Source organism: Schistocerca piceifrons, chromosome 11 (genome assembly GCF_021461385.2).
Source record: "Schistocerca piceifrons isolate TAMUIC-IGC-003096 chromosome 11, iqSchPice1.1, whole genome shotgun sequence".
Taxonomy (NCBI): Eukaryota; Metazoa; Arthropoda; class Insecta; order Orthoptera; family Acrididae; genus Schistocerca; species Schistocerca piceifrons.
Window position 1 is genome coordinate 105,372,019 of NC_060148.1, and position 24,767 is coordinate 105,396,785.

Genomic DNA, 24,767 nt, shown 5'->3' on the forward strand with positions numbered 1-24,767 from the left:
CTAGTAAAATCATCAGACGATCAATTCCAATTACAAAATGATTTCGAGAGAATTTCTTTATGATGATGTGAGAAGTGGCAATTGGCACCAAACAAAGAAAAGTGCGAGGTCATCGACATGGGTACTAAGAGAAATCCGCAAAATTTTGGGTATACGATAAATCGCACAAATTGAAGGGCTGTCAATTCGACTAAATACCAAGGGATTACAATTACGAGCAACTTAAATTGGAATGACCACATAGATAATATTGTGGGAAAGGCGAAACAAAGACTGCGCTTTGTTGGCAGAAACTTGGAAAATGCGACAAACCTACCAACGAGAGCCTACATTACACTTGTACGTCCTCTGCTGGAATATTGCTGGGCGGTGTGGGATCCTTACCAGGTACGATTGGCGGAGGACAGCTAAAAAGTGCAAAGAAGGGCAGTTCGTTTCGTGTTATCGCGCAATATGGGTGAGAGTGTCACTGATATGATACGCGAGTTGGTGTGGCTGTCAATGAAACAGACTGTTTTCTTTGCGACGAGATCTGTTTACGAAATTTCAATTGCCAGCTTTCTCTTCCGATGGAAAATATTTTCTTGACATCCACCTATATAGGACGAAATGATCAACATAATAAAATAAGAGAAATCAGAGCTCCAATGGAAAGATTGAGGTGTTCCTTTTTCCTACGCGCCATTTGAGAGTGGAATGGTAGAGAAGTAGTATGAAAATGGTTCGGTGAACCCTCTGCCAGGCACTTAAGTGTGAATTGCAGAGTAACCATGTAGATGTAGATGTTGATTCCCTCCTGTATAGAGATTAAAGTACTTCCTGCTTTGATTGACCAAGATAATCAGCTGCAGATTTGATCGACTTTGGAATCCACTGAACATTTAAAACCCTCCTGCACCTCAGGCAGGCAACAGAAGCACACCCATTTCCACTCGCAGTCATGGAAGACAGAGAGAATTAGTGTTGAAATTATATCAGGGGCAGGCAACAAACAGAAATTTTTCAATTTTCGTGCATACAAATCATGCGGGTAATAACGCGTAATTTAACACAGGAAGTACATACCTACAAGTAAAAAAATTTTAAAAACGCTACATATAAGATGACACACACCTACATGTGCTACATGCACACTGAAAACATCATCGACAGTGTCGAATTGTATACTTAGTGTCCAGGATAATAGTATTAATAATGCAGCACATGCTGATATCAAAATCCGTATGCTCCGTAGAGAATGTGAAACAAAGCAGAAAAAAATAGAACGTCAGGATGACATGCAAGACTTGGAAAGGTAAGAAGTGGGGAAATGTTTGGGATGCAAACACACCGGCCGCGGTGGCCGTGCGGTTCTAGGCGCTACAGTCTGGAGCCGAGCGACTGCTACGGTCGCAGGTTCGAATCCTGCCTCGGGCATGGATGTGTGTGATGTCCTTAGGTATACTTAGTTGTAAGTTCTACGCGACTGATGACCTCAGAAGTTAAGTCCCATAGTGCTCAGAGCCATTTTGTGATGCAGCGTCAAGGGTAACAGCAGCCATGTCTCCGAGCTGATAGTCCGTGCTGCTGGAAACGACGTCGAACTGTTCGTGCAGATGGTCGTTCTCTTGCAAACGTCCCCATCTGTTGACGCAGGGATCGAGACGTGGCTGTACGATCCGTTACACCCATGCGGATAAGATGCCTGTCATCTCGACTGCTAGTGATACGAGGCCGTTGGGATCCACCACGGCGTTCCGTATTACCCTCCTGAACCCACCGATTCCATATTCTGCTAACAGTCAATGGATATCGACCAACGCGAGCACCAATGTCGCGATACGATAAACCGCAATCGCGATAGGCTGCAATCCGACCTTTATCAAAGTTGAAAACGTGATGGTACGCATTTCTCCTCCTTAGACGAGGCATCACAACAACGTTTCACCAGGCAACGCCAGTCTACTGCTGTTTGTGTATGAGAAATCGGTTGGAAACTTTCCTCATGTCAGCACGTTGTAGGCGTCTCCACCGGCGCCAACCTTGTGTGAATGCTCTGAAAAGCTAATCATTTGCATGTCACAGCATCTTCTTCCTGTCGGTTAAATGTCGCGTCTGTAGCACTTCATCTTGGTGGTTTAGCAATTTTAATGGCCAGTGGTGTATTATTCAGACAACATTCTGCATCACTAGAAATACGTCTTCTCGCCACGGCAACTAAAGACAGTCTCTCTAATTTAGATTTTTTTCACAGTTTTCGGAAAATATTGAAGTTGCTTTTTTGAATTTGTACTGAGGCATAATTTTACTTTCACTGTGTAAAGGAGTGTTGTCGCTTTTTGAACTTTCATCAGGTCCAGTGTTTAATTTTGACTATGTGAGGCAAGTATATGTGACACCCATTGCCCCGGGGGGAGGGGTGGTTTGAATGGAATATCAAATGCGAAGAAACGGGACACCAGTTGCGTTACACAATTTTTATCGAAACTAGTGTGCTCTTTCTTCACATCGACATTCTTCAAAAACAGACGTTGAAAATGAACAAAAATCTAAACGACAAAACTGGTCGCTGCAGTGGACTCAGGGAACTGCTGGCGTAATCGGCGCCCAGCGCTACCAACAGAAATGGCAAACTTTCAGATTCACGACCCAGTTCTGGCGCTACAGCTGCAGGGTTGATGGCGTTTGCAGAAATGAAAAAGCAGGGAAGTCGACGTGAAGTGTTGCGGACAAATGCGATACGTGACGAAACCGAACGATGGACCCACGAGGCACCTTTCAGTGTGCCACTTACATGCAGTTACCGCAGCTTGCACGGTGGTTGTCGGGAGGCGTGGACATCCGTCGTTTTCCTTTCAGTTCTTGCTCTGAGGGGGATAGCTTGTTGATGTACAGAGTATCCAATAATAAATCAATACTCCAACGAACAGCTCTAAAACCGGGAGTGTACTTACAACGTGCAACCCATATTCTTATAGGTCGGCACGTTGATGATTTTGCGCTGATATATCCATACTTTTCTCGATACATGGGGAGCAGATAACGGTATTTTATTTTATGTCGATACATCGGTTACTGCACATTTTAAAAATATCAAGTCATAGACAAGCTCTATCATTCCGCAATCGAAGTCTGTTAAAACCTGTCGTGCGGCCATCAAGACGTCGGAAACCCTTTCCCAGGAGTCACCTCAGTGGAGGTGACAGCGCGGCCAACCCGCCGCCCTTTTATACCTTGCATACGCGATACTGCTGCCATCTGTATGTGTAGATATCGCTATCCCATGACCTTCTGTCAGCTCAGCCTGTCTCTGCCTGGAAGCACCCGGGTGGTTCTACAGCGCAAAAGGCCTGCTGTCAATTAGAAATCAGAAACTACTCGAAATTGTACGTAGACGGAATAGATTTTAAATAAGCTAAACATGTATTCAAAATAACTGATGCCTTGTCATCCACAAACTAAATACTTTCCTTAGTGAAGTGTGGTTTCACATTTTAATGAACAATATGATCAAATAGCACACGATCGACTGCTAGACACATTTGGAATCGCTGTTTGAGCGAGAGAGATGTACTGGACAAGCTACATTGAATGATACGTTGTCGTGTGGTCTGGCGCGTATCATCTGACATAAGTGCGTTCATGACAGACTCTATCTTTCAGTGCTCCCCGTAGAAAGAAATCCATTTGTGTCATATCAGGGTACCTGGCTGGCCTTTGTACTGCAGTATTCCGTCCCATACAACGGCCAGGAAACTTTCCATTCATTGGTCGCTTTGGAGCAGGCGAAGAGTCTGGGCAGTGGTCGTGTTCGATCCACATACACTGTCGGTTGTGCACGGAACTACCTCCAGAAGAATAGGCTCGATGTTAGTAAGAATATGTGCATACGTATTTCCATTTAATCACCCCGTGGAAGAAGTAAGGTCCCACAGTATAATTTCGTATCGTGCCAAATCATACATTGGTAATTCAGTACCGTTAGTATTCTACCTGATGAAGCGAGCGCACATTTTCAGAATCGTTTGCCATGCACTGCAGCGCAGAAAGACAAAATTTTGAGCCACGTTCAAAATCACGTCCTCAGCAGTTCCCAGTGGAGTGTCAGATGGTAAGGGTGGCATCAATGTAAATGCGAGGTGGGAGTGGCTCTAGTCTGCTGACCCCTCATTCAATGAACACAGGATATCTTAAAGAATACCCGCTCTGCATTTAAATTCCTTCGTCAGTTTCTGAAGGGTTGCCCTGCAAGGCAAAGGAATTTCTCGCTTTCGCAAATAAGTGTATGCTTTAGGTGACAGAGCTCTTAAAGTTAATGGATGGGCAATGTCCTCCGAATTCCACTTTGCCCTTTTATTTTCATTTAATAGACATCTTATTTGTGCCGGTGTAAAACACTTTGACAATACACTATTTACACTTTTGTGCAATACGGCTTTTGCTTTCACGCCAGATGACTTTTCTGCCCGCTTCGACGAAAGAACACGTCGGAGATAGTTCGTTTTACTTTGTAAGGCTGCATCACATTTTTTAGTGCCGCTTCTTTCTGTGCATTCAGTTTTTTTAAAAGTTCAGTCTCGGCCCTCAGTTCCTTAATTTCCAAATTCTTATTCACTACTTCAGTGGGTTCATGAACGCAGTCTGTACATGCGGTTCGGTCGACTTTCTTTCTTTCGGCGGCACAGTTTCTAAAGCTGTCAGAGATAGCTTTTCCAAACTTCTTACTCCACAGCATTGTGCACGTCTTCCGGATCTCTAAAGCATAAATTTAATTTTAATTTTATTATTCGTAAAATTATTTACCGAGTAGGCCTACTACTCCTAAACATTACTATGCAACTGCATTAATTTCTCACTAAAAATCAGATCAATTGACAAAAGCGATTAAATACGAGTGGCATAAGCGGCTGCAATAGCCCAGTTTGATAAAATGTAAATATACAATGTAAGAGGAAATACAGGTATACGAACCCTTAACCTCCAAGATGGGAGTCAGAAACCATACCACTACGCTGCGAAGTCAACTGGTCAGCATCAGCTATTGTTACAGAAGTAAATGTAAACAAATTACGCGAAATATGATGATTTTGTCATTTTAACTATATACTAGCTTTAAAATAATCAACATATCGAGAATACTTAAAAAAACGGCTATTTCTAAGACAAATGTAGCTATTATATCCAGGAGGAAAAGCAAATACACTGGAGCAACATTATTTATTGCCTGTACAATATAGCGAGTCATTCACTCCCGTAAAGCAATATAATAATGCGTCAAAAAGCATTGCATTTATGTGAATTCGTTTTTATTACGGTAATTTTTCAGTTTCAATTATTGAAAGTGTTATGTATGTGCAGACGTCTTACCCTTTCGTTTGCATCGCCGCTTTCCACAATTTCTTGTCCACGCCAGTTCGGAATATTTATGCAGGGGATTGCTGCTGGTAATAACTTCTTTCTTGAAGGTAACCCCAGAAGCTCATTTCTCAAATCCCGTTCACAATCTTCTGGCCGGTAATGAGCTGACCACACACGTGCAGTTTCCACATTCACTTTGTCCTTGCGTTTGCATCGAACCATCCATTCACGTCGCAAGTGCTCATCCTTGGGAAAAGCGTGATAAGTAGCGTCCGTCGTCGTCCGAGCACTGTTAATGCAATGTGCCACGGCACAGTTACAGCGAGCCTTGCTCGTGGCTGTCTCAAAGCTGAATGCTCGGCGCTGCAGCCTCCTCTCCTCTCCGTGACGTCGAGGCGCCCGAGGGCGTCTGCGAGTTTTTTACTCGCTTGGGGCCGGAATGGCCGGCCTGCTTTTCCTATATGCCTCGGTTCCGAAATGCCGTGCCGGCGATTCCGCGGCGCGCGCCTTAAATCGGTGGCGACGCACTGTGCAGACCCATCCGGGCAGCGTTCATTTTTAGGTAAATGAGTTGGCACCACTGCGAGACAACAGTCGATAGACCTCACCCGAAACAGAACATTGTGGAGTGAATTACATCAACACAGGAACAGAAATCAAAAGCCAGGCTTGCTACATCTATTACAAATATACGTCAGAACAGAATACCTATTCCCCTGTATGCATTTTCATCTACAATACCCTCGTAAATGGATGGATATATTCCGAAGCGATTATAAACGAAATGTGGTGCAATTATACCGGACAACTGAAGACTTGCTCTTCCATTGTGTTTGCTCTAAGAGGTAACAGTTCCCCTTGATTGGGTGGATTGAAGCGCAACCATTCTTGTGATACGAGTAGTGCTCAGAAGTAACGGGAAACTCGCCATTTCACGCGTTTTATTACTCAGATTCATACTTCCTTTTTGTCATTGTGTGTACAACGTTGTGTGTATCGGTTATTTAGTGTGTTGTGAGGTGTCAGAAAGGTTACTGGTATTTTAAGAGTATTACTGTAAAAACGGATTACCGCATTTGTACTAAAATTTGCTATGAGAACGGACTAAAATGCATCGTGGTTTTAGAAATATTATATACTGCTTTTGGTGAGTATACTACGAGTGAAATAGGTGTTTACGACTGGTATAAACCTTTCGAAGAAGATGAAGATGAGGATGACGAGAAGGTCATAATAGAAGACGAACTGAGAGTTGAACCAAACGATGCATAAACCAACCCTCGATCGTCTCGGTGACAGATGGCCGAGACCACAGAAATGTGAATGTTACGTGTCTGACAGTAATCTTCGGTTTTAACAGTACAGTGCACCACGACTCCTTGTCCCAAGATGAAACGGCCAGTAGGCAGTACTTCTCACCAGCTCAACCCCGATGGCTTGAAGCAACACGGAAAGGTGTCCGGCTTTGTGGCGGAACAATTCATTGTTTCTGCACTGCGATAACGCACCTGCTCACACTTCATTGCGTGCTTGTGCATGTTTGGCTAGAAACAATACTGTAGTGATGTCCTCGGCCCCACGTTCGCTCCATGTGTGACATTTTGTTCTCAAAAATAAAGACAAACCTTAAAGAGCTGTCTTTTACATACGAGATGAGATTCAAACTGCACATCTGAGAGAACTAAACGCTACCATAAGGATTGTTCCAGAACAGTTTTAAGCATTGCAAGAACCACTGGAATAAATGTATAATATGTAATGGGAAATATTTTGGTGAAGACGACATTGATGTAGACCAATAAATAAACCCAGTGTTGGATACAACATTCACCACTGTTGCTTCCACTATCATATTGTCCATTTTGGTGCCAATGTCACGACCCTGTCACCGTCTTCTAAGAGGAATGTCATTGGTTCACCACCCAAGTTTCGTCGATAGAAAAGAGTTCTGTTAATTTCCTGACTTGTATCAAGTATTTGCATCGCCAGTCAGTCATCACTTCTCTCTAGAGGGATGTTTCCTTTACTTAGAGGTCTGTTGCAAGTAAATCGCATATCATGCAGTGTCTTACGCTAAACAGCTTTCTTCCAAGGAAAATAATTTTTTTGTTTTTACGGCAACAACTAATTTGTGTAATGTCAGCACTAGTTTTTAGCCATACAAAAGTCTCTATGGTTGATCAAATTACGTATTTTGAGAAGCTGCTTGCAATGATGGATTTATACTCCAAATTTCGTAGTGCACTTTCTTGGCGGTTCTGGCAAACTGTGTGGTTTATTTTCGGTCGCCTTTCTGATGCGTCCAATAGCGGCAAGGCTGACTTGTGTGTAAACTACAATCCTTTCTTTTTGAGACGGGCAACATTAGCCCCCAGTTCTTTCTGTGCCGACTCTTTAATACAATCTGTGATTGCAATAGAGGTGACTGAGCCATTTTTACCCCAAAGATCGCAATTATTTGCATTGTGCAGATTTTCCTGTGATGTGGTGCGCTTGTCAATCATCTCTGAATAACATATCCGTACATGTCCACAGAGCATTTCACACGGTGGATTACTGTTGACCGTTGAAGAAGATAGAAATGTATGGAATAGGTGGGTGGACCTCAGCTCTTAAGTGACAGAACCCAGTATGTTGTCCTCAGTGGCGAGTGTTCGCCAGAGGCAGGAGTGCTCCAGAGAAGGGTGATGGGACCGCTGTTGCTGTCCGTATACATAAATGGTCTGGTGGACAGGTATCTGCAGCTGTTTGCTGATTGTCCCCTAGTGTACAGTAAGATGTCGTCGTGAGTGAGTGTAGAAGGACACAAGGCGAGTTGGACAAAATTTCTAGTTGGTGTGACGAATGGCAGCCATCTGTAAATGTAGAGAAACGTAAGTTGATGCAGGTGAGTAGGAAAAACAGACACGTAGTGTTGAGGTACAGCAGTAGAGGTGTTCCGCTAGACACAGAGGCGTCGCTTAAATGTCTGAGCGAAAGTTCGCAAAGTGATACGAAATGGAACGAGCGTGAAAGGACTGTGGTAGGGAAGGCGGGAGGTCGACTTTAGTTTGTTGGGAGAATTTTAGGAAAGACTGGTTGGCCTGTAGATGAGGCTGCATGTAGGCCGCTGGTGCGACCTATTCTCGAGTACTGCTAGAGTGTTTGGTATTGGCAACAGGTAGAATTAAAGGAAGACAGCTAAAGGATTGACAGCTGAGCTGCTAGATTTGCTACTGGTAGTTTAGAGTGACGCAGAGGTATTGCGCAGAAGCTTCAGGAACTCGAATCGGGATCACTGGAGGGGAGGCGAAATTCTTTTCGAGGAACTCTGTTGAGAAAATTTAGAGAACCGACTTTCGAGGCTGACTGCAGAACAATTCTAGTTGTGGCAATGTACACTTGAGACAAGGCGTGTGAAGATAGAGTGAGAGGCATTGTCGCTCGTACAGAGTCATACAGGCAGTCGTTTCTCCCTCGCTCAATTTGGGAGCAGAACGGAAAGAGGAAATGACTGCAGTCAGTTGAGAACTTTTTATATGTACCAGTTACTACTATTGTTTCATATGGTTGCTGCTCCACCTACATTGATTATTTTGTACTAAATGCAGCAGTTTTATTACCTCTGTACTTTCTAGTTGGTGTTTCACTTGTCCTTGGAGCTTCTTACTGGCTCTCTCGCTTGGGATCAGCCTTTAACTTGCATCAGCTGTGGGGAGAGCTTCTCACGACATTGGTTCAAGTTCAGCAATGCCAGATCTATACCAGTATTTTGATACTTGTAAGTGAACATGCGATAATGAATCAACATTCTGTTTGTATTTCTTACAGGCACCTGATTTCTTTCTGGCATGATCCAATTTATGCATTGCATTAGATACAGGAAATACAGTACTTTTTTGAGACTGGTCTAAAGTTAGGGTTTAAGTCTTTGTACTACTACTGAAACAGAAATTTTACTCGGAAGCAGCGTAGCTGGTGTACACTTTAAGTTTACTTAGACCTTTTTAAGTATAAATGTAAAGTTTTACGCCTTCTGTAGTGGTGTGTAACTTATTTTCTGTCCAGAATTTTCAGAAAATGCAAAAAGTTACACAAAGTTAACATGACTGAGTATAGTAGTTGTGCAGGATACCGCCTGCCACAGACCATATGGTGGGTTGCAAAGTTTGTAAGCAGATGGAAATTAATGTTCCAGTGGATGTATCTCTTGTTGCATGCATGATTATATGAGCACATGTGACGATTACTATGCAGTGGGTAGTGTGTGTGTGTGTGTGTGTGTGTGTGTGTGTGTGTGTGTGTGTGTGTGTGTGGGTCAGGGAGAGTCGACCTGGTATCCTTGTTGTATTTCAAATATGTGGACCAACTTATTGTGTACGAAGCAGTGACTTTTATAATTTTTGACGGTACGTCAGGAAATTTCCATGTTACTGGTCTGAATCACTTAGCTGTCTGGTGAGGAACTTGTATTTCAGTACTTGCAGATGCGTTGAGTTTCTAGTCTTTTCTTCCTAAGTGACTGAAGGGATTGGTACCCAGAGAAGGTAGTTTTAGGGGTGTGTTTGAATGTAGATGAAGGATTGGGTAGCAACTGCATGCCGAGGTGAAAGGAGGCGGATATGTGGAGTGAATTATGAGGAAATGTGCCAAATGAATTTGTTAAGAGATGGAGTGCACCTATTTTTAATGGGAGATGGGTGAAGTTTTTGATTATGGGCTAGTGCTGTGGATCTGTCTGTAATACGCTCGTTAACCCGTATCGCAGAAGCGAGATTTCTAGATTTGTGACTTGTCGCTCGGAAGAAGTGTATTCAGAATTGTTGGCAGTTTTGCGGCTGTGACAGTTTCTTTCATTTGGTGTGTGTGTCTCGATAGTAGAGAGTAAGTGTGTCGATGTTTTGTGCAGGAGCCTTTCTGATGCAGAGCGGGGCACGAGGCTGATAGAGGCGGCTAAGGGGGGGGCGGTGGAGGAGGTGCGGGCGTTGCTCGCGGCTGGGGCGGACGTGGCGGCGAGGGTCGGGGTCTGGGGGACCGCCCTGCACTGGGCTGCACTGAGAGGCGACGCGGCTGTGGTGCGGCTGCTGCTCTCTGCGGCGTCCGACCCCAACGCCAGGAGTCAGTGTGGGCAGACGCCGCTGCACTGGGCGGCATGGAGTGGCCAAGCAGAAGCGGCGGCTGCGTTGCTGCAGGCCGGAGCCGACAGGGGGGTGAGGGCTAATGACGGGAGGACCCCCCTGGACGTCGCCAGGCAGTACAACCATCAGGAGATCGTAAGGATGCTAACACAGAGTTAATACGCGCCACCAGAGGAAATGACATCCTGTACTTCATTCTACATGATATTAAAATAAAAAATTGAAAAAAAAAGAATCTCTTTCTCTATTCATTTCTACCTTTTGCAGTCCACACAATTACTCCAGTAACACCACAACTACTGCAACAACACGAGATATCTGTAAACCAACGTGACAAACCTTCCTTTTCAGAATTCACTCTGTAAAACATTTCACAAGCAATTTCTGCAAAAGCTCAGCAACAATTGACAAACACTCAATCATTAATAAACTCCACTTCTCTCTCCCTCTCTTGTGTTTCTCGTCTCACATACAATATTCAAACAGCTTACAAGAATACAGCCGACGTCTCTCACAACCGCCTGTATTTCGAAATGTAAACACCCAATCTCTTCCAAGACACAAATGCGAGAATACTGGTTGTTGTGTAACACGTCGCCCAACCGCAATAACGTCACTTCTTCCCACCAGTCCGCTACATTACCTAATTACTGCAAACTATTTGGTAGCAGCGTCTATGGTGCTACATCACATCACTGCGAACTGCACCATACTCAAATTACTGCCATATAAGCTGTTCAGTTAGAATGTATCTTCACTTGCGACCTCACACTGAATTCACTTCTGTGCGTGCACTGCACAAGTACTTTTCCTGTTTAATTGCAATGTCACATTGGTAGCAGTGCTCACACCACATCATGCTCACACCATCTGCAGCCTTCCTGCCAGCTCACCTTCAAATAAAGAGAATTGAAGAACCACCTAAAATCATTAGACTCCTAAACACCTCCCTTGCTGCTCTTACAGAACAAACTACCATCTCTCAAAGAATTATACTCAATCGCGTGAGACATGCAGCCATCACTGGAATTATTCGACAGTTTCCCAAAGTACACTTTTGCGTCTCTGTACACGCTTTGGAAGCAGACCACACTTGGAACATTCATTCCCCTGTCTGCTGTGATACAATTAGACTTGGTATCCCCATGCGTGCATGTGTGACCAAAGTGGCAGACTGCATTCTGAACAAGAGCCTCTGTGGCCCTCATGTGGCGGCGTTACACACGGAAGCTCCTCAACATTCTCTGTGAGGAAGCAGCGGCGCCAGGAGACAGTACTGACTTGGTGAGTGACCTCCACGGCATTGATCAATACTTCAGGCTCTGCCACTTGATCCTCAACATAAATAAATGTAATATATTGTGTATACAAAGGAAAAGAAATCCACTACTGTACAACTACACTGCTGATCACAAATTGCTGGAAACAGCAAGTTACCTACCGTAAAATATCTAGGAGTAACTGTCCAGAGCCACCCTGCGTGCAATGACCAAAAATACCAATTGGTAAGAAACTGCGGCAGATCTTTCCTCAGCGATTCCATAATCATATGTTTTGGGCTCCTAAATCCAAATTTCGTGCTTCCTGCCCTGTAGTATGTGGAGTTCACAACGAAAGCCTCAAAATTTTCCGACTTTTCTCAGATTTTCATTTATTTCACAAAGACTACGTGTTTCTCAAAGTTGAAAACCCAACAGAAAATTAAATTGGACAAACTCTTCTACAACATGCAGCAATCAGCAGTGATTTTCTGACGCCGAGTGGTGACCGCGCTAGAGCGTCCTAAAAAAACGGTGACTCCCCAAAATTCGGATCGCGCCTAACGCCATTCACCTGTTGCACTCTGCTATTACGGCACTTTGGAACGGTATGGCACGCGTCTGCAGACCGAAAACAGCCCAGAACTCCATCTGCGTTCTTCGCATCGTCAAACACAATAGCACTCACGGCAGACATCCGCTGTCGAAACGGACGTCATATATTTTCAAACGTGTTCGCATTTATTTAAACTAGTGCTTGTAAGTGTGTGGTTGGTATCTGAGAAATGGCTAAAATTTATTTTGATATCGAAATACGTAAATCTCAGTTCAGTGCGACAGAAAAGTCTAGAAATAAAATTTTGTTCCGAAGTATGCGAAGCACACGCTACACGATGCGAAATCCAGGCTAGCCGGTACATCAAACAATTCGCCTGCGAGAGAGGAGGTCGTTTTCAATGTAATTTATACATACCATTTATCTGCAGAACAGATAACTCAATTTAAAATATTGGTCCTGAATATTGTAAATCTTTATCTTCAGACTTGTAAACAATAACTGCACCAGATCTGCTATCGTATTTATAGTGCAAATGAAGATAAAATGTAACGCATCCCGCTTTGTGTCAAAACTGCTCCAAAATTCACAAGATAACGCCTTTCTGAAATAATTTAGGGATTCGGAAAGTCTGAAATGATAATTTCACAGATACATTGTGGTGTGTGGCGGAGGACAGTTTGAGTACCACAGCTGTGCCGGCCTTTTCCTGTTGCAGTCGCGATGCTAGAAATATCTTTGAACTACTCGTCTATTAAGAGCTCTGAATGGAAAGTAAGAAACCCGGAGAACATCTGGCGTGCATTTCCTCGCCATGTTACAGTTCTAGGTGGAACCTTTAACCTGCCACCTCTGCAGTGGGCGACATAGGTGGCTGAGACTGAAGGCAGGGCCAGGGAATCGTGAGAAACTGATCCAAGTGCTTTACTCAAAAACTACCTCGGGCCATTAATCTGAGAAACGAGTCGTGAAGACAGCATCTTAGACTTGCAAGTGACAAATAGACCCGAACTTTTCGAATCTGTTAGGGTAGAACGGGGAATCAGCTATGCCAAGACCGTTACAGTGTTACCGAATACGACCGTAACCATAAATAGAAAATAAGTTGGGAATATTATTGTGCTTAGCAAGAGCGACGAGAAACAGGCTTCAGGTTACCTTTCCTTTCCTCTGCAGCACCAACAGCGCGGGTATCAGTGCAAGAAGTTGAAGAGCATTGTGAAATACGCTTCAGACAGGTGTGTACCGACCAAATGCGTTTCAAGCCCAGTTTCACAGCGATGAGTTTACGGCGCTGGTTTCCATTTAAGTGCGCGTCTCCGCACGCCACATCACGAGATAACAAAGGAATTTCCGAGATCCGAATTTCATCGATAAAAATGACGCCAAAGAAACAGTTGTTTCTGGAAAGAGCAACGTATCTGTAACATGTTGCATTATTCTCTACGTAAGGAAAGCCTGTGTAAACATTCGGTCTTGTCTGTAAGGCAGAAACGCTTACGACACTGTTATTCACGTGCAAACAGCAACAGGTGGCGTCAGACAGCCCGCGCAAACGGCCGGCGCAGTCGCCGAGGGGAAACTCGCAGGTGGGGGAGCGACGCAGAATGCGGGCAGCGAATCCGGCAGAGGGCCGCGCATGCGCAGATGATGTGGCGGGGCGGGAGCAGGCGGTAGGGGCGGTCCGACCACGGCGGCGGAGAAAAGACCGGCCACACGACAGGGGGGCCGAAACTAAATCAGGACGATCACTTCCGACATAAAATCTGTAATACTGTTTAGCGATTACTGCTCCAGTTGTACTCAACAATTTCAAAGTCGGTGATGATGGCAGACACCGGTGTCCGGCTGCCATTTAATGTCCCAGTATTACAAAGATATTTTCTCTCGCCCTCCCAGCAGTTTCGCAGTTACGTCACAGCACGCTACATCTGTCTAATGGCAATCCACTATGTACTAACACTAAACATTATTTCGATAACAACCTCTGTTAAAATTAGTGCTCTGGATGATTTAATACATGTAATGTTTTATTTTTGCAGCAAGTCTCTCAATGACATCAGCTGACTTTCAAGCTGTCATTACTATCCATGCAGAAGTAAACAACGCTACGGCAGTTCTTTTGAGGGATGGGTTTACACCTGAAAACGTCCAACTTTATCCCAGCAGACGTGCAATTCCATGTTCTGTCGCTGAGACATTCCGCTTAAATATTTACGCACCATCCGGGACTGACGTTACACATGCACGATCGGACTATTTTTTAATCAGGATGTCCCATGTCTTTTGGTAAATGTGTGTATGCGAAGCACACGCTACACGATGCGAATTAGAGGCTACTCAGTATATCGAACAATTCGCCTGCGAGAGAGCAGGCCGATTTCAGTGTAATTTGTATATGTCATTTGTCTGCAAAACAAATTACTCTGATTAAAATGTTGGCCCTGAAGATTGTTCATCTTCATGTTTAGACTTCATTTACCTGTTTAAAACATCTAAAATGATATATTTTCACAGATACATTGTGACAGTCACTGTACCTTACAGTGGACATGAACGTTGATGGTAATTAAATTTGTTGGCCTAGCTGTGTGAACGGAACGCTTCTCTGTTCTGGAACCAGTTACTATTAAGAGAGTGACCGAACTGTCAAAAACGTACGGTACAGGTCCAGTGCGACAGCCGTCTGGAGGCAGAAACGGTGCCAGCATCACAGATTCAGCAGAGGGATTCGATACGCCCGCGCATGCGCAGAAGTACGCCTTCTGCTTCTCGCTCGGGTGGCCACCGGCCAAGTGGAGAGTTTCGTAATGCAGATTTTGCGCCTTTTGCGGTGAGTAACTCTTCACGAACACAGTTACTAAAGGATGTAGAAAAAGAGCCGGGAGGACGCATTGTCAAAGGCGTTGCGATTGTGGTCACCTCTCTAAACCTCTGCACTCCCTCCGCATCAAACAAGAGAGCTCCAAGGGTGAGATTTTTCAGCCATCGAGTCCCGTATTTTCTGAGACAGCAAAAGGCGACTTCGTCAGCGCACGACATTTTAATTGTATTTTAAGGGCGATAGACTCAGAAGGCGCGACTCCCTTCTGTGGCGCCCTGCAAACTCTGCCTGCAGGTCTGGACACGGAAGCCGTCTGCACGCACGCCTCGCCAGTGTCGGCTTCGAGGCCTGACAGACTCCACACCACAGCGGGGTGTGAGTAACTGTGCAGGATTACGACGCAGCCCCTGTCAGCTTTTCCGACCGTGACACTGTAAGTGAGAAAGTAAAAGGTCTACCTCGTCCCAAAATAATTGGCAGAGGATACTGGACATTAAATTGTAACCTCCTCCACATAACATCGGTGAATATACATTTCATTGCTCGGTACAAATTGTGGGTTAACTGGAAACATTTTTCCGTAAAGCAATCTCGTAAAAGCCGGTGTTCGGAAATTAGTTACAAATTTCGCCTACAGGATTGAAGTAAAGCGTGAATTTCATTTTGAATTATTTGAAAGTTGTAAGAATAATTAGTAATTGCCACTACATCACTCAAAAAAATAAATCGTTAACGTGACATATCAGACTGTAAATAATACAAAACATGTAGGCAAGTCCTAGATACGACTTACTTATTTACAGAATTTTCGTTCGGGGGGTAGTAAGCAGTTATATTATGTATAAAATGCTGCACAGGCAACCATGTCCTGCAGATAAACTCATGTGTGTTTCTGGAGAAACACTGGCCACGATAGCAGGAAAGGAACAAGTAGGGGGGGAGCCTTCGACTGCAGGCGACAGACTAACCGGGCGACATTTTGGAAAACAATTTCCTCCAACTGACAGCAAAGCGAGGCCGTGGAGATGGTGTAAAGTGTCTGGTAGCAAAGCTAAAAAAGAAACTGGAGTGTGGGAAAGGAAAGAAACAACATACTGTTGTCCAGTGTGTGATGTTGCGCTGTGCATCCCAGAATGCTTTGAACCATTTCACACGAAAGCCAATTACGTATACAAATTATTTATAAAAAATTGTAATTTAATTTAGTTGTGTATTAAGATGTTTTGTAGTAAATGCCTTTCAGTTTGTTTGTTTCCAGACTTCAAAGTGTTGATTTGTTGTTCCGGTGAGAGGCAACGGGGCCAGCGTGTGTGGGCGGTGGTGTTGTGACGTCACCACAGTGTGAGAGCAAGAGGCGCCTGCCGCGGACTTCAGTTAACGATAGACTATCGCAAAGAAACAGCAGAGACACTCACCAAGGTCTTGGTAATACGACATTAGATAACAACCTTTTTCTTTTCCGTTATTATCACGAAATTTTAACACTTTAAATGTAGTAAAAATTGTGGTATCGATAGCTAGGCTGCCACGGCGTACGTGCAAGTTCCCAAGGTGGCGGCACGCCTGACAGCGGCCTCTAGCCGGCCGGCGCTGTGCGGCTCTGCGCGTTCAGCCCACTTGATCAAAGGGCAGGCGGCCGGGACACTGCGCTCCATGTCGGCACTCTGCTCTGCTCTGCTCTGCTTACGACGCGTCTAAGGCTTCGCACCCACGTACAAAGTTAGGCATGCCTCTGTATATATCCATGCACCAGTAAACCACTTTTACTTATTTGCAGTACCGACGAGTTTTACCTTTTTCTGCTCCTACTCACTTCCTTCATTCGTCCAACCTTTCGGTTTCAGGAGCAGACCCACGCGCCTCCCCCCAGGCGGGATAAAAAAAAAAAATATTGACCAGATGTAATTTCTTACCAAAAGAAAGAGGGAGGTACTGATTTGTGTACGTTTAAAAGCGTGCTTCCGGGCAGGGCGTCTTCACTTTACAAATAAAACGCAGTCGACATCAGAGTAAACGGTGGCAGCGAGAAGATCCTCGTTAACCCCATGATAAAGAACTGCACAACGATTCTATTACTATTGTTTACATACGAACGTCTAGACAGAATGTGAAGTGGCAGAATGTAAAGTTGACAATGTTAACCAGATGCAATTACTTATCAAACGAAACAGATTCTCATTTTCCGTCATCTCAAGTCCAGCTTTCGACTGCTGCACCTTCCCGTTGCAGATAAAACGCACTCGATGGCAGAGTAAATGGTGGCAGCCACACTATGGTCGTTAACCTGCTGATAAAGAACAGCTCTATTACTGAATTTCATATAGGAATCAGGACATAGCATTTGAGGTAGCAGAATGTAAAATTAAAAATGTGAATCAGGTATAATGACTCACCAGCAACCGGCATTACAGTTTCAGCCGAGCTTTTCAATGGACGAACGAGAAATTAACAGACTAGAGCTTTTTTCGCGCACAACAACACACAATGGTGTACACAATTTTCCACTGACACGTCTTTTGCTACCGACAATGCAGGTGGGTAATCGAAGACAAGGTTGACAGCTTTTAAGCACCAACAGACGGTCCCAACAACACACTGAATGGGACAGATTTCCCAGCACACCGTTAATACACTTCCTACTGATTCAACTTTGCTCTCGCCACATTTAGTTCTGAAGAATAAAAATCCGCCGGTCAAAATAAAAGAACTTGTTTCTTTCCCCAAGCCACGGCGTCTACGTCATCGTGAACTCATTGACATTGCAATGGCTAATACAAAAGAGGCAGGTGAGAAGAGGAAATGCTACAAAAGAAGGTAAATCACACTCGAATATCTCAAGTTCGACAAACAGTTTTAGTTCGAGCACATCCATTATCTGGTAAAGCAAAGAACAGGTGTCAGAAATTTGTATTACTTTATAACTGACAATTTCGGACTCGACGAATCCCACTTCCGAACGCAGGACATCTTGAAACACTCACAACGAAAGCTTCGAGTAGTCTTCATCACATCACCTATATAAAACCGTTCACTAAATAATTGGTTGACTTCCTACTCCTTAATGATGACACCACCATACCGACATATAACAATTACGTTCTGACGACACGTACTTCATTTTCGTATGACATCAACCGTTTGTACACAGTAGTCAAGCTGTTTGTATGGGTTTTCTTTCATTCGCACGTAAATGACGAAAATATTTTTCCTGATACAGTACTACAAGTACAAGCCATTTCGTACGTCCATTTTCACTGCCTTACGACTTTTATGTAACCGATACAATGATTGTTACAGAGCATATACCACGTCATGTTCTAACATAACTGACCCAGCTCTTTAGAATACATCATTTTACAAGCAAAGGTTACGCCAAAGAAGACAGCAATGAGTTTTTCGAAGAAGAAAAGGCATCACAGAAGATAAAAGCAACATGAGAAACAATAACATCGAATTTTGTGCGTCGTAATGCATTTTCTCTTACAGGATAACGTACAGAAGCATGCAGTAACGGATTCCAGACAGTACTGAGAAAACAGGTAGAGTACATTTATTTGCACAGGCACAACACGTACTCTCAACAGTCGGAGGAGATATTTAATTTCAGCATCTTCCACTGAGATACTGTAACACGGCGGTACAATCAGGGATTCTTCACTGACTGTAAGAGATTTACTATAGATGTCGTATGTGAAGTGAAGACAAGGATTAATTATAGATGAAGTATGTGTAGCAATGAATTATGGAATTTTATATTGAAGATGTGATGAAATAATAGGAAGTGAAGATAGCGAACTTTTTATGACTATTATTCAGGCGTTTATGATTTATGATATGAAGTGTGGCATATTGATGCTACAAGTTGTTACGGATTACATGATGTTTTTAGCCTTGGTGCGTGAATTGTTGATTGTGTTTTGCTGCGTATCTCTGACGAGTGCTATTTCTGACGGCCTGTGACAAGGTGTTGCAGAACGATAATACGAGGCTATGAAGTTACGGGAAGATAAACACTTTCATTCAGCAGAATGCATCTTTTTGTGAACGGCAACGTGAAGGATTGAAGACCCTTATAGCCATGCCATGTACTTGCTTTGATGAAATTTGTGACTTTGCTTGAGCTAATCAGTTTTCTTCTCATTCACAGGATAATATCATTTGTCATTGTTTTTCGCCTATAGTTAATCGACTTCATCGGAAAGAGATAATTTCCTATTTTCATTCTGCACGTTGACTTTACTTGTTCACAGACATTAGGTACTCGTCTTGATACTACTTAAATTTTGCATTTGGGGTAATTATAAGTAATTGGCGTGTGCATAAGTTAAAGTTTTCGGAATACATTTTCATTTGGTTTATGTTTTATGACTGACAGATGACAGACAAATGTGATAATTTCTGTTTTCCTCTACAGCAGTAAAATATTGTTCACATTTCTTTCCTGTCCTTCCCTTCAGGCTGTATCCTTCCACGAGTGTACTCAAGTATGTAAAAACATACACTCTGCAGAGATAACTATTGTACTCTTGCATAACGACACGAGTGGTCGACTCACGCACGTGTAAAATGTAAGAAGACTCATAACAATGTTTGCCTATCGATATTTTCACAATGCATTGTACATGTAATGATTACTATATTTTAATGTTCCTTTTCTCTCACACAGTATAAACGTCTTAGCTTTATTTTCTTTCACTGTATCGTAACAGAATATACGTACTTTGTGAAAGCGGCACATTTGTGGACTCGAGTATAGTTATTCTCTGGACTGTGAGAAACTTCGGGGTATTATTAACATTTTGATTACCACGACATGCCGCATCGATTATCGTGATTTTAGGCGACTTCAGACATTTTGTTAAAAGTAACATGGAGGTACCTTTTGTGAGCGGTCTGGCTCTGAGTTGTCACTGGGTTTGTTGCTGACACGTACGGAGTGCACCAAGTCTGCTCTCAGCCGCCTCCCAGACAATCACGATACGACGCTTTCACTTGGTGAGGTGTTACAACGTCACGAGTGCTGGAAGACACTCCAACATGTGCTGCATAGCGTGCTGCGTACTCTCAGGGCAACAGCTGCGTGTCTGAAAACCACGAAAAGACATTGCTTCGATAGATACTTGCTGCGACTAAAAGACAATATAATCACAATTAGTCTCATGAGATTTTGAGCAGAATAACGATAAAAAAATGCCAGAATTAATTTTTTCCTTCATTTGATAACTTTGTAGCTAGTGCACAATAATGGAGGAGACAATTTTCTCAACTTGCGCACACTTCTTTCAAACGAAATGTAACGTATTCTGAGTACACCTGAGCACATATGTAAACAACATTTGTAACTTGACATCGTTCACCTGAGCACGAAATCGACGAAGCTTTCTGCAAAATAATTTATGAGCGAGTAGGCGCCTCTCCTTGCCAAACAATTACATTACGCGGTAAGATATTTTCATTTCAGGATCTGTTTGCTACGAAAATTATTAACGGAGAGGGACCATTTCACGAACATTAGTATTTCCAGAGCATTAAGGCACGGGGACCACTTTATTTTTATTAAAGGGATTAATAATAAACAGGATTTAATCAGTTTGCAGATTTTTACAATATGAACACAGTAACAGAACGTATTAGCACACTGGAAGATATAAGAGACACGTTATTGCAGGGAAAAGAACAGCCACAAGAGAATGTGTATCATGCAATTATAAAGATATCAAGTGACTCACGTAATTCCACCGCGGTAATTGACTATGGATCTCCAGTTACATTGATTAGTGACGCAGCATGTAATAAACGCAATCCGAATAATTCTTGCCCTACAGTCGTATTAGATAAGTCTAAAGCTAGAGGACCAGTTTCAGGAAAAGGAGTAGATGTAAACCTAGAGACACACACCTATAGTCTGCTGTTCAAGTCGACATATTTTATGCAGAAGCGCCGCAACACGGCGTGGTATGGACTCGCCTAATATCTGAAGTAGTGCTGGAGGGAACTGACACCATGAATCCTGCAGGGCTGTCCGTAAATCCGTAAGAGTACGAGGGGGTGGAGATGTCCTCTGAACAGTATGCTGCAAGTTTGACAGCCGGCGGAAGTGTTTAAAATCAGAAGAGTGTTCCTGGAGCCACTCTGTAGCATCTCTGGACGAGCGGGATGTCGCATTGTCCTGCTGGAATTCCCAAAATCCGTCGTTGTGCACAACGGACGTGACTGGACGCAGGTGACCAGACAGGATGGTTACGTACTTGTCACCTGTCAGGGTCGTATCTAGACTTGTCACGGGTCCCATATCACTCCAGCTACACCAGTACAGCGCCTCCACCAGCTGGAACAGTCCCCTGCTGAAATTCAGGGTCCATAGATTCATGTGGTTGTATCCACACCCGTACACGTCCATCCACTCAATACAATGTGGAAGGAGATTCGTCCGACCAGGCAACGTGTTTCCAATCATCAACAGTCCAGTGATGGTGTTGACGGGCGTAAAGCTTTGTGTCGTGCAGTCATCAAGGGTACACGAGTGGGCCTTTGGATCCGAAACCCCTTTTCGATGATTTTTCGGTGAGTGGTTGGCACGCTGACACCTGCTGATGGCACAGCATTGCAATCTGCAGAAATTTGCGGGAGGGTTGCACTTGTGTCACGTTGAACGATTCTCTTCAGTCGCTGATGCTCCTGTTCTTGCAGGATGTTTTTAGACCGCAGCGATGTCGGAGATTTGATGTTTTCCTGTATCCTGATATTGTAGGTACACCAATGAAATGGTCGTCCAGGAAAATCCCCACTTCATCGCTACCTCGGAGTTGCTGTGTCCCATCGCTGGTGCGCCGACTATAACACCGCGTTCAGACTCACTTAAATGTTGATAAGCTGCCATCGTAGCAGCAGTAACCGATCTATGTAGACGAACTACATTTCGTACAGGAATTTGTAGATATCATTTTTATCAAATTAAAGAAAGAAAGACACATCCCTGCATCTCAAAGGCAGCTTTCGAGCAGGGCATGTTCTGTTTTCAGATGAAAGGCAGTCGACTGCAGAGTTAATGGTGGCAGGAAGGTGGTACTCGTTATGCTGCAGATGAAGAACAGGAGAATAAGCGTATTACTACATGGCGTGTATGAATCTGTAATGAGTGTGTGAGATAATGGCATTTAATTTCTAAAAAATTAGCCAGATGTAATTACTTACCAAGTAACAGAAAGTGGTTTTCAGTTATCCACATGTTAAAGACAACGTAGGTGTAGTTTATCTTCTCTTCGCAGAATAGTAGTAGCGAGGTCTCTAGAGTTGTGGTACCTGTTGTGGATGTCCTGCAGTGTAAGCCGGTGGGTGAACACATGCCGTGGGTTATCGACCATCAGAGTGCAGACCTAAGTGAACGAGACACGATGAGCGTGGAATTAATTGCAGAAGCACAGGCTGCTCTTGCAGGGGGACCGGAGGTGGAAACTAAATTTTGACCTTTCGTTTGTAAGGAAAAATTCGAATGAAAATGTTCGACCTAAAACGAGAGGAAGTGCTGGTGACGTTCGGTCGTATTACCGTATATCGAATCACTCCCGTCTCCGTTAAGTATTCAGTTTCCCCTGAAAGTATTCCAGCGTTTGCTCTGAACAAGCTACATCCCCTGAATATGTGCAAAAGTAGCGCACTGAAATTCCATAAAAACACCGAGTTGTTTTAAAAGCTTCACGGTTTTAAGGCCATTGCCATTCAGTACAACTGATCGAGGAGAAAGTGTGTCTCTGACTCTAAATTAAGTGGTTTATAGGTCGCTGCTCTGTTTCACTAGGGTAAGAACCTTTTCTCTAGCATTATAGAAGCAGTAAATATTTTGAGTACTATTCCACGGAAACGGTGGCTATGGAACGATCCTTCAATACCCTACGAACAGCAAAGACTTGGCTCAGAACCGAATCGAGACAGACGAGGGAGACTGGCTGCGTTGTTCCTGCTGAGCGAACACCGAAACTGCGTGAAAGAATACGGCGAGATTTAAGAAAAGGAAGTATCAGAAACATCTCAGTCCAATCCAAGAACTTAAATTATTGTGTTGTTACGCGAATGCATTCTTATGTTTAAAATGTTTATTGAAAGCAGTTTGTCGCCAGTTTTCTGTTTTCTCTATCAAGGAATGATGCCTGGTTTGCCTACTCCCAGTTCTTTGCGAGTGGTATGACCTGCCACTTCCCGCCACAATCGCTCTAGTTTATGTCGTGGGTACGCCCTTCGATTTCGCATTCATGGGGAGAAATCGTGAGGATAAGTAGTCGTATACATAAAAAGACATCTTTCTCCGCAGAAGATTATCAGAGCAAAAGAATATTCTCTCAGAAAGTTCTCAATTTCGTACGAATCTAAAATTGGAAGCGTATTCTCAGACGAGAGAGTTTCCTTCCCACTTCCTGCCCACCTCTCTGTGTGTGTCGTCTGCCGTGCCACGTACAGAACGCACGCGTAACGTCAGACTTCATTCAGCTCGCTCAAACAGGCAAACCGTTCAGTGTACAAAGATGGAACTGGCGTCAGTGTGTTCTGTAAAGAGTTGCACTACGTTTAGATTTCACTTTTATGTGCGGCAACAAATAGTTAAGACGATTAAAGACAATTTGGATAAACGCATTTTCTGCGATCGTATTGAATATACGACTCGTACGAACCTTGTCTGTTACTGAAGTTAGGTCAACACACTATGTGAATGAAATCTTAAAATTACATCATTTTTCATCGACTCCAAACCGGAACTATCGCCGAGTTTTCTAAGAAGAGATAATTTTGTTTAAATACGACGCAGAATGGTGTGCTCGCGTGTCAAGGACGCAAGCGATCGCCCGTGGGGTTCATTACGAGAAACCGATCGCTAGGTTTGTAATCAGTCAGCTGTTAAGTTTTCTGATCCGCCTATATTTCGAACTTAACAAAGTCTAAGATCTACGGTGTGAGAACACATGATGATGAATATCCGGAAACGTCAGCGGCACAGGTGTTCTGTGTATACCAGTCTTCTCGTACATCAGTGTGAAAACTTGAGTCTGCTAAATAGCAACAAAAACATTTTAATTTTCACTTCGTTTGAAAGGTTGCTCATCTCTTCTTACATGATTTTTTGGAAGGAAATTCGAGATGCAAATAATGTTTTTATTGTAAAACTCGCAGAAATTTCTACGATTTCTCTCTTCTGTATTTCTTCGGGTATGCATACCTTCTTGCCTTCCAGACAATATAAACTCTGCCTTTACTACCAAAAAGTCTGTAAAAGCTGACGTCAACAGAACTTACTCAGCTCGATGTTATGCTACAGAGCACACTTCAAAAAACGGAGAATGTTCTCGGTTCGTGATTCGGTCCTCTAGTTTTATTCATACGAAATCGGAGGATGCTTTTACCGACTCCCCCCACTCATTTACTCAAGCTGAGAAATTTCTCCGGTGAAGTATATTTTCCGACTCGCTTTATTCGTGCGAACCTGAGAATGTTCTCCACAATTTCGAGTGTAAAGTACATTCTCCGTTTTATTCATACGATCGAAGGTCGCAATTCAGTAAGTTGCACCAAACCATGATGACGCACACTTAGAGAGGTAATTCGGCTCAGAAAGTTTTCGCTCTGGTCGGCGCAAGTACTGGGTGTCCAGCAGGTTGTTTCAGCAAGTGTTACATTATTCACTC

General features: G+C 43.6%; 1 protein-coding gene across 1 annotated transcript; it reads left to right on the top strand.

Annotated features, from left to right (window-relative positions):
• Nucleotides 1-1,277: 1,277 nt before the first annotated feature.
• Nucleotides 1,278-22,559, top strand: LOC124719756 (ankyrin repeat domain-containing protein 65-like). The gene is made up of 4 exons (XM_047244956.1): nucleotides 1,278-1,294; nucleotides 10,226-10,589; nucleotides 13,796-13,942; nucleotides 22,362-22,559. Exons 1-4 carry the CDS (start codon nucleotides 1,278-1,280, stop codon nucleotides 22,557-22,559), a joined length of 726 nt encoding a protein of 241 aa, XP_047100912.1.
• The last annotated feature ends 2,208 nt before the right edge of the window (nucleotides 22,560-24,767 follow it).